General features: G+C 47.9%; 1 protein-coding gene and 1 pseudogene across 2 annotated transcripts in view; both read right to left on the bottom strand.

Moving 5' to 3' along the window:
- Positions 1-527, bottom strand: part of NELFA (negative elongation factor complex member A) — a 24,161-nt gene extending 23,634 nt beyond the window's left edge. Inside the window, exon 1 of one of the 2 annotated variants that reach the window (XM_007467868.1) lies at positions 159-527. In XM_007467868.1, coding sequence (XP_007467930.1) covers positions 159-368 — 210 coding nt within the window. In that variant the 5' untranslated portion in view covers positions 369-527. The remainder of the gene's footprint in view (positions 1-158) is intronic. The other variant, XM_007467869.1, reaches the window with a different exon arrangement.
- Positions 528-5,995: 5,468 nt separating this feature from the next.
- Positions 5,996-6,463, bottom strand: LOC103084925 (28S ribosomal protein S17, mitochondrial-like; annotated as a pseudogene).
- Positions 6,464-11,151: the final 4,688 nt, after the last annotated feature.

Genomic DNA, 11,151 nt, shown 5'->3' with positions numbered 1-11,151 from the left:
CCGCGGGGGGGCGGTGAGGAGGGGGAACGGGTCCGCGAACTGCTAGGGTCCGAGGGGCGGGAGAGGGGAGGGGAGCGGGGGAGGAGGGTCCGCGAGGGCCGGCGTCTCGGGCCCCGAGGGGGAGGCCGGCCCCGCGTCCGCACCGCCGCCCGCCTCACCTCGTCCACCGTGCGGCGCGGGAGGTGCAGCGTCCCGAGCAGCAGCTTGAGCTTCACGGCCGATGAGAGGCCGTGGAAACAGAGGCGGATGTTGTCGATAACCGCAGCCGTGAGCAGGGACGCGATGCTGGGCGGCGCCCACAGCTCGTCCGTGGCCCCCAGCTTGTTGTGCAGCCACAGGCCCGTGTCGCTCTCCCGCATGGACGCCATCTTGAGAGGGAAAAAGCCGGCCACCGCCGAGCCGGCATCTTATGAGGACACCTACGCGCCTGCGGCGAGGACCCTCAACATGGCGGCGCCCCCCGCAGGGCGAGCGGCGGTGACGTCACCGTAGGGGGCGGGGCCTCGGAGAGACGCCTCGCGGCGGCGCGAGGACCGGCCGCCAGCCGCCGTAACGTAACATGGCGGCGCCCGTGGCCGGATCGCGAGGGCCGCGGAAGATGACGTTAGCAGAGGAGTGGGCTGGCTCGGCCGACCTACGCCCCCTTCAGCCCTGAAGTGAACGGAACCCCGACGCACCGGCTGGCGAGCCCCCCCCGACCCCGCCACCTCCACGGACGGCCGCCGTGGGGCGGCCAGGACGCCGGAGTGTCACGCCGCTGGGAGCGAGAGGTTGTCGAGGTCAGAAAGACATTTAGAGAAGTATTTGCCAAATAGAGTCGGGTGGGGTCCAGCTCTCGTCCGTTCCCTAGATAGCCCGCGTGCGCTGACCACCTGCGACGTGCCTGGCACAGTTCCAGTTGCTGGGGACACAGTGGTGAGCGAGTCGGACCCCAACCTTCGCCCTTGCGGGGTCGGCGATCCAGAGGAGGCGGGCGGGGGGACCGAGTAACGGAAGTGCCGCATACTCTGCACAGCAGGACTGCAGGCTCTTGGGCGAGCTTTCTCAAGCTTGGCAACCTCTCTGGTCCCCAGTGCTTTGTCCCAAGACAGGACTGAGTGATGACGCCCGCGGCTGACCCGCGTCCTCGGGCTCAGCTGCAGGCGGCCTTCTCCAGGTACCGCGGCCCCGCACCTACCGGGTCTGGGCCTGCCCTTTCCAGGTGCCAGAACGGGGTGGGGGGGCGGGCGGGGACCAGCGGTCCGGTCCCCAGGGAGTCAGCCCTGCCTTGGGGGGCGGTTCTTACCAGCCACAGACCCCAGCCAGGCTTGTGCATAATCAAGGACAGCACAGAACTGGGGCTTCAGTCTACAGCGGGTGCCCTCTCCCTGGAGGGAGGGAGCTCCTGCCTGGCCGACCCCTTTGTTCACCCCTTTGTTCCCCTCAGGCCGGCTTCCCTGCCTGCGCCCAGCGATCTGTGTCATAGCGCCCAGAATCGGGCTAGTACCGCTTGTGGATGAGGACAGCAAACTTGGAGGTGCTCCCAAGCTTGTTGGCAGACCGAGAGGGGTGGGGACTGATGTACCAGGCGTGGCCAGGGCCCTTTTCTGAGGAGGGCACGCTGCCCCTCAAGTGAAAAGAAGTCGCATGCAGTGAGCAGGAGGAAGGGTGCCCCAGACAGGGGGCAGCTCGTGGTGCAGGAGGGGCCCCCAGCCCCGCCTCCTGGCTCCTCCCATCCCAGCCGCTGTGTCTCTTCCTCTGCCCCCTCCCTCCCACAGCTTGGACCCGGACCTCATCATCTCCGGAAAGAGTACCTGTGTACGAGCCCCCCTTCAGATCCCCCTCTGCCACCAGAGCCACAGGGCCCCAGCCTGTCCACTTCATCCAGACCTGTGAGGGGAGAGGGTCAGGGAGCACCCAGTGCCTCACCCGTCTTCACCTGGGCAGTGGAGAGGTCAGCAGTCCAGACCCTTCCCATCAGGGCCTGCTGCCTCCGAGATTGGAGTGAGGCCCAGCTCTGCTTTTATTTTACTTGAGTCGGTTTTTCTTCCTTCCGCCAGCATTCCCGAAGCCCAGCACTACGATGTGTTGAAACTGTGTCCTGATGTGTGTGTCAGACATAAAGTACTGTTGCATGTATGTTGGTGTCTTTGGTGGACAGGTGCGATTGTGCTGATCTTGTATCCACATTTTAGCTTTCCATTCTCCTAGGATGAAACCCTCACCTTGCTTCCAGTTGCCCCACCCTATGGACAGTCTACAGTGGGGACCCTCCTACAAGGCCCTCTCGGACTACATGTAAGAGTCTGGGAGGTGCATGCCCCAGAGTCAGGGTGATGACCAGAGGTCACCAGGTAGTGTTAAAGAGGGCTGCTAAAAGTTTTCTAGGTGGACTGTGGTGGTTCACCTCCCACAGTTGACACAGGCTTGCGAGAGCCAATTGCTAAATTTTCAGGAACTTTATAAGCTTGTCATTAAACACTGCCATTGTTAAAAATGTAACTTCAGGGCTTCCCTGGTGGTACAGTGGTTGAGAATCCGCCTGCCAGTGCAGGGGACACAGGTTCAAGCCCTGGTCCGGGAAGATCCCACATGCCGCGGAGCAACTAAGCCTGTGCACCACAACTACTGAGCCTGCACTCTAGAGCCTGTGAGCCACAACTACTGAAGCCTGTGCACCTAGAGCCCATGCTCTGCAACAAGAGAAGCCACCGCAATGAGAAGCCCATGCACCACAACGAAGAGTAGCCCCCGCTCGCCGCAACTAGAGAAAGCCCGTGGGCAGCAAACACCCAACGCAGCCAAAAATAAATAAATTCTTTTAAAAATGTAACTTCATTTTATTGTATTCATTCACTATTACCCATTTTTGTCTGTCTGTTGTAACTGCCTGGGATGGCGGAGGTCTGTATAACGTTGTACACCACACTTCTCATCCAACCCCACTTTCACAGATAACACACTTGCCACTTGAACGCAGCAAAGGTGGGAGTACTTACACCACGGATATTGGCAAATGCCACAGATCAGGGCTTGATTGTCTTCTTGATTGTCTAGACTTAAAGTGATAGAGAGAATGCTAACAATGAAGGTTAAACTTAAAAGTATGTTGTGTCCGTAGTCATTACATTGTAAATATCACACACACATGTATAACCATATTCTGTAACCTAATTTCTTTCCTCAGTGGAGTACATGTCCAGTGAACCCAAACATCTTTAATTTTTCTCTAATGAAAAGCAAAAGTAGCAAAACTTAGGCTTGTTTAGCAGTTAATGTTCCAGTGTCTTATTTGGGAATGACCTGGGTACTCGAGGAATTCCCGCTGTGAATGGAAGATATTACCTATCAATATTTCATGTCAGTAAACAAAGGATGTTGTAGACATCAGTCACTACAGCCGCATCCCGGACGGTGAGCCACGAGGGAGCTCAGGATGGAGACAGGACGCCACCATCAAACCGTCAGCTGCTGCATCTGCCCCGCCCTGCACAGCGCACCCGGAGGAAACTCAGGCTGCCAAAGCATGGGATACTGGCCCCAGATGGCTACGATGCATAGCAAAGGAATGATTTCATTAACAGTGATCCTTTGAAGCTCCAACTACCGGGTCTTTGTTGCAAAATACCCTTTGCATCCTGGCCCCTCCCTCACCTCTTCAGAGCAGCCTCTCTGCGTTATCTGAGATGCTCTGTCCTGGACTTAAGTCCTCAGTTTTGTCCACCGAATAAAACAGCTCAACTTTTAGGTTGTGCTTTTTTTTTTTTTTTTCAGTCTACACCATCTAACTTAATTTAGCAGTTCCAAGTTACTAAAAATCTGGAGGAACCATTTTAAGAAGACAGTCCTAGAACATAATTATTTCTCAAGAGTTCACCTAAAAACTCTTACCTCATGTACATTTAATTTACTTAAAAGTTTTGACTTGGCCTCTGTGCGCCGGCGCCAAATCCAATCTTGGAGACAGAGTTTGGGTGAAGTAGAAAAGAAGGGCTTTATTTCTCTGCCAGACACAGGGGGACACACGGCTTGTGCCCCTCGAAACTGTGTGTCCCCAGCCGGGAGGATTCACTGAGTTTTATAGCAATGGTTCAAACGCAGGTTGCTGATAAGGATCAGAGTGTGTGCAGGGCCTACGCTCCTTTAATCTGGCCTCAGGTGGTCTCCTGATGACTTTCTCTGGTTCCTTTAATCTGGCCTCAGATGGTCTCTTGATGAGCTTCTCTGCAATGAAGAATGCTAACATCTTCCATTTGTTGGGGGTTTTAGTTCTGTAAAGAGCTCAAAGATATTGTTATGTGTATCCCTTGACGAGGAACCAGGACCCTGCCCCAAGGCTGCACCATTGTTTCTTGGCCACTCCTCCCTTGTGTCTGCATCCCCTCCCTTCCTTGATTAGCAACTGTTCAAATCTGCCCCTTGGGACTCAGGGAAGGTCATAGGGGCTGGAGTCTGATCCCTACAAACAAGAAACGGAGGACAAAGAAAGGTTTGCGTGCCCAGGAGTCTCACAGGGTCCTGCTCTGTTTCAGTTTTATCATATCAAGTTATTTTTCTTGCTGACAAGTTTTGTAACAGGAATAATCAGATCTTAATTTGACTTGTAGTAAAGCTAAGTACAATAAAAGTATTACACTTAACGCTGATGAGTCTAAAGACATGTCTGTATTAATTAAACAAAACTTGTTTTCATTCATTAAAAATTAATCCTAGATGATATGATCCTGAAATTCATTTAGCTTAGTCTTATATTTCTGAGTATCTACATAAGCACTTAATTTCCCTTAAGCCAATTAAACAGAGCTCTTTTACAAATTAGTTTTGGCAATACCACACATCTACAAAACATACATGCATGGATACATACAAACAGAGACCCTGCACTTCTGAAACCAAGCAGGACCCTGTGGGGCTCCTGGGCATGAAAGCCTTTCTGGTCCCCCATTTCTTGTTTGTAGGAAATAGACTTCAGCCTCCAGCACCTTCCCTGAGTCCTAAAAGGCAGGTCCAAACAGTTGCTAATCAGGGAAGGGAGGGGATGCAGAGACAAGGGAGGAGCTGCCAAGAAACAATAGTGCAGCCTTGGGGCAGGGTCCTGCACCACAACTACTGAGCTCGTGTGCCTCAACTAAAGAGCCTGTGTGCCGCAAAGTACAGAGCCCACGTGCTCTGGAACCCATGTGCCACAACTAGAGAGAAGCCTACCCACTGCAATGAAAGATCTTGCGTGCCTCAACGAAGATCCTGAGTGCTGCAACTAAGACCCGATGCAGCCAAAAATAAGAAAATAAATAAATAAGGGACTTCCCTGCTGTTCAGCGGGTGGGACTCCGTGCTCCCAATTCAGGGGGCCTGGGTTCAATCCCTGATCAGGGAACTCGATCCTGCATGCATGCAGCAACTAAGAGTTCACGTGCTGCCTCTAAATAGTCTGCATGCCGCAGCTGAAGATCCCGTGTGCTGCAACTAAGACTGGGCACAGCCAAAATAAACAAATAAATGATAAATAAATACATATTTTTAAATAATAAATAAATCTTAAAAAATAAATGAATAATACCAATTTCCATGTATGGTCATATGGCCTACCATTTTATTTTTTATTATTATTATTATTTTTTTTGCGGTACACGGGCTCTCACTGTTGTGGCCTCTCCCATTGCAGACCACAGGCTCCAGACGCGCAGGCCCAGTGGCCATGGCTCACGGGCCCAGCTGCTCCGCGGCATGTGGGATCTTCCTGGACCGGGGCACTAACCCGTGTTCCCTGCATCGGCAGGCGGACTCTCAACCACTGCGCCACCAGGGAAGCCCTGGCCTACCACTTTATTTTTAATTTTTGAAACATGACCATAAACCTTTATGAAAAATTATAACAAGGTCTTTATTTCATTTACTTTTAGCTATGTCATAAATACCAGAAGAGAAACTGGATGGTTTGTGAGGAAAGAGAAAAAGTTTTCCATAGAGCAAATTTAGAAATCCTTCCCTTTTGGCTCCGTTTTCTGATCCCCCTTCACTGTGTTGAAGAGAGATCACGTTCTTCCAGGTTTTTGCTTATGTGGGTGGTTTCCAGACTGACCGGACTCTCCAGGTCCAGGTGGTTCCTGCACAGCGCTTTCCAGTCACTGGATCTATGACTTGTCCAACCTTGAAAATGGTCTCAGCCAGTTCACGCTCCACATGCTTTGTTCGCGGGACAGGTAGAGCTCTGAGAAGCACAATACCCCCACGGTGCACTGCTGGAGAGCATCGTGGGCAAAGTAGGTTTTTCGCTTATTAAGATACTGGTCCTCTGGATAAAATCCTTTTGGAGATTCAGCTCAAATGTCTTATATAATCAAGAATGCTCTCCTTCAGCAACCTTTAATAAACAGGGATCCAGAACAAGTCTGGTCACTCTCACTTCAGCAGTTTTTTGCATTGCTGTCCCATGACAGCATTTGGCATGGACAGATGAACGAGCTATTGACATTATGTGGCTTTGGTCACCTGGAGGGCTCCCACATGGCAGCCTATCACTTTAAATATCTAAAAATACTGGACAAAATATGAAACAAAGGTTTTCAGGCAGTAGACGACAGGCACTGCAGAACAGTGATCCTTGGGAGAAGGGAAACGGGTGAGTTCCATGGTTGGCCAGCCTGTCCCTGGAGGAACTTTCCAGGCCGCAGGACACGGAGGAAGAACCCAAATAAAGCTGGGTATGCCCGTGGCTTGAAGAGACAGAGTTCAGCATCTGGGGAGCCCAAGGTGACTAGAACTTTTCGGGCAGAGTTGCAGAGGGAAAAGGCAAAGCTCTGGGGCTCTGCAGTGTGTCCCCTCCAGTTTTCAGCATGTACAGAAGTGCCCTGAGGCTGGGAAAGACCCTGGAACAGGGAAAGGGGAACAATCCTCAGAGTTCACACGGGCCAGAAAGAGGTTCCCAATGGCCACGGGGCATTGAGTAGCGAGCTCAGAAAGCTGTTGCTTAGTATTAAGGTCAAACTGGCTCAGACTAAGGAGTTTTCTGAGCCCACCTAACAAAACCTAAAAGGAAGACCCAAAAGGATCAAATTATTTCCAAGTAACTAACTGCATTCCAGAACAAAGCTCAAAAACATATAAAAAAGAAAAATATCCCAATGACCCAACACTATAAAAATTACAATATCTGGCATCCGATAAAAATTACCATAAACGTAAAGGAGCAGGAAAATACAACTCATAATAAAGGGGAAAAAAATCAATCAATTGGAACAGAACCAGAAATGAGACAGATAATAGAATCAGTAGACAAGGGCATTAAAGTTTATTATAACTTATCTGAAATATCCAGGAAGGTAGGAGAAAGATTAAAAGATGTTAAGTAGGGCTATAAAAGACCTCAAATGAAAATACATGTCCAGGGACTTCCCTGGTGGTACAGTGGTTAAGAATCCGCCTGCCAATGCAGGGGACATGGGTTTGCGCCCTGTCCGGGAAGATCCCACATGCCAAGGGGCAACTAAGCCCATGGGCCACAACTACTGAGCCTGCGCTCCAGAGCCCGTGAGCTACAACTACTAAGCCCGAGCACCATAACTGCTGAAGCCTGCACGCCTAGAAACCATGCTCCACAACAAGAGAAGCCACTGCAATGAGAAACCCGAGCACCGCAACGAAGAGTAGCCCCCGCTCGCCACAACTAGAGAAAGCCCACGTGCAGCAATGAAGACCCAAAGCAGCCAAAAAAAATACATAAATAATAAAATAGAAAATACATGTCCATACAAAGACTTGTATGTGAATATCCAGAGCAGCTTTATTTGTAATAGCCAAATACTGGAAATTATCCAAATGTCTATCAGCAAGTGAATGCACAAACAAATTGTGGTTTTTCCACACAATGGAACACTACTCACCAATAAAAAGAACGCACTATTGATGCGCCCAACGACATAGACAAATCTCAAAATAATTTTACTAATTTAAGGAAGACAAAAAATAGAATATATTGTATGATTCCACTTACATAAAATTGTACAAAATGCAAGCTAGCAACAGAAAGCGGATTGGTGGTTATCTTAGGGGGAGGTGCCAGTGAGAGGCAGGAGGGGAGATTGCAAAGAGAGATGAGGGTGTTTGGGTGGCAGTGGGTATGTTCCTTATCTTCATGGTGGTAATGACATCACACATGCATGCTGACCTTCAAAATGAAACAGTTGTTTTACCAGCAAAAATGGGTTTACTCGGGAATAGCAGAGAATTGTGACTTGGGACAAGCATGCTATACAAAGGCCAAAGGCAAGTCTAACAAAGGAGAGGAACGTTATTTTACAGAGAAAAAGGAGGAAGTTGGGAGGGGTTGTTTTGAACCAAAGTCCATTGGAGAAAAGTGAGAGTTCAGAGTGGTGATGGATTCTGGCTGAGTTTCTGGGGAAGTGGATTTCTTGTAGGAGATGCCCTGTACATCTTTTCCTGTGGGGACCTGTAATTGATGATTCTTCCTGTGACCAACTTTGAGTGGTACTGCATGAGGGCTCCCCCTTCTGGCCTCCTGACTCCATTTCAGTGACATTTCCTTTTATTAATTTTCACATGTATACATCAAAATCGATCTAATTGTGTATTGCATGTCAATCACACCTGAATGAACCTATAAAAGAGTGACAAAATAAACTTAGTAATACTTTCAGCCTCCTACCAGATCCTTTGGGTATTTTATCCAGAGCACTTTATTAACCCCTCCCTGATTTATATGTTGCCACATATTTTAATTCTATCTTTTTATTGTTGTTTAGTGGAGTCATGGCTTCTTTATACTGTATTTACCCCCAGATTTTCCTCTTACTTTGCCCCCGAGTGAGTTCCAGGTCTTCTGTCTAGGAGCTCTTCATCTCAGCCTGAACTATATCCTTTAGAATTTCCTTCTTAAGGACATTCTGTCTGAGTAAACGTGTGTCTATTTTGTCTCATTCTTTGTTTAAAAATATAAGTAATCCTTTTTTTTTTTTTTTAGTAAATACATAGAGAACTGTGCAGAAATCATAAATACACAGTTGAGTTTCCACAAAGTAAACACACTGTGTCTCCAACATCTGAATCAAGAACCAGGGTACTACCCACGCCTTGGAATCACCCCTGCACCCCTCCCAATATAGTCCTTTTGAAGTGCTGCTGATCAGGTTGCTTTTATCTGTTGAGGAGTTTCGCATCGATGCTCGTGAGGACTGTTGGTCTGCAGAGCTTCTCCGGCCTTGGTATCAGGTAATGCTGGCTTCATAGAATGAGTTAGGAAATATTTCATACTCTTCAATTTTTTGGAAAAGTTTCAGAAGGATTGGTGTTAATACTTTTTTAAATGTTTGCTGGAATTCACCAGTGAAGCCATCAGATCCAGGGCTTTTCTTTGTTCGGAGATTTTTGATTATTGATTCAATCTCCTCACTAGTTATGGGTCTATTCGGAATTCCTATTTCCTCATGATTTCGTCTCAGTAGGTTTTGTGCTTCTAGGAATTTGTCCGTTTCATCTAGGTTATCTAATTTGTTGGTGTACAGTTGCTCACTCTCTTGTAATCCTTTTATTTCTGTTGAATTGGTAGTGATGCCTCCACTTTCATGTATGATCTTAGTGAACTGAATCTCTTCTCTCTTTTTCTTAGTCCGTCTAGCTAACGGTTTGTCAATTTTGTTGGTATTTTCAAAGAACCAACTTTTTGTTTCATTGATTTTTCTCTATTGTTTTTCTATTCTCTATTTCATTTCTCTCCACCCTAATCTACCCTTTATTTCTTTACTTCTGTTAGTTTTTTGTTTTGTTTTGTTTTGTTTTGGCTGTGCCTCGCGGCCTGTGGGATCTTGGTTCCCCAACTAGGGATCAAACCCATGCCCTCGGCAGTGAAACTGCCAAGTCCTAACCACTGGACCACCAGGGAATTCCCTCCTTCTGCTAGTTTTAGGTTTAGTTCGTTCTTCTTTTTCTAGCTTCTTAAGTTGTAAAATTAGGTTGTTGATTTGAGATCTTTTTTAAAAATGTATTTATAGCTCTAATTTCCCCCTTATCACTGCTTTCGTGGTGTCCCATAAGTTTTAGTATGTTTTGTTTTTGTTTTCATTCCTCTCCAAGTAATCTCTAAGTTCCCTTTTGATTTCTTCTTTGATCCTTTAATGTTCCACTTTTCCTTCTGTTATTGATTTCCAGCATCATCCTGTTGTGGTCAGAGAATGTACTTCTTATGGTATCTAGCTTTTTAATTCCCTGGTGGTCCAGCGGTTGGGATTCTGTGCTCTCGCTGCTGAGGGCTCAGGTTCAATATCTGTTCAGGGAACTAAAATCCCGCAGGCCACACAGTGCGGCCAAAAGAAAAAAAAACTATTGAGACTTAATCAGTGACTTAATATATGGTCTCTCCTGGAAAGCGTCCCATGTGCACCTGAGAAGGATGTGTGTACTGTTCTCGCTGGGTGGAGTGTGCTGGGCATGACTGTTAGATCTGGTTGGTTACTGTGTTGCTTAGGTCCTCTGCTTCCTTACTCATCTTCTGTCTGGTTGTTCTATATCTGATATTATGAGTGAGGTATTGAAGTCTCCAACTGTTATTGTAGAACTGTCTGTTTCTCTCTTTAATTCCATTAGTTTTTGCTTCATATATTTTCATGGTCTGTCATTAGGTGTGTAAACGTTTATATTTGTCATATCTTTTTGCCGTATCAAACCTTTTATTAACATGTAATGTCCTTCTTTGTCTCTTGCAAACTTTTTCGATTTAAAGTCTATTTTGCCTGATATTAGTTTAGCCGCCCCTGCTCTCTTTTGGTGTTTATTTGCAGGGAATACCCTTTCTCATCCTTTCACCTTCAATCTATTTGTGTCTTTGGATTTAAAGCGAGCCTCTTGCAGAGAGCATAGAGGTAGATCATGTGTTTCTATCCATTCTGCTTGGGTTTTCCAAAGCTTAAGATGAGGATGCCTCCTGCTAGGGATCATTTGAATTTTCTTCTGCCACTTGCCACGAGAATCGTCATGAGTCCAGAACCGTTTCCAAATACTTTCCATGTCTACCCTTTCCTGGCGTATCCGGAGCAGGGGCTTTGCAGCTCTCGTGTTACAGCCCTCCTTCGCTTCACCCTCAATACCAAGACAGCTCACTGCCAGGCCTGCAGGCCAGGGAAGAGGCCTGGGCTTACTTCTGCTGTCCCTTCCCTGCTG

Source organism: Lipotes vexillifer, unplaced genomic scaffold, assembly GCF_000442215.2.
Source record: "Lipotes vexillifer unplaced genomic scaffold, Lipotes_vexillifer_v1.1 scaffold966, whole genome shotgun sequence".
NCBI lineage: Eukaryota > Metazoa > Chordata > Mammalia > Artiodactyla > Lipotidae > Lipotes > Lipotes vexillifer.
This window is presented reverse-complemented; position numbering and strand designations above follow the sequence as displayed.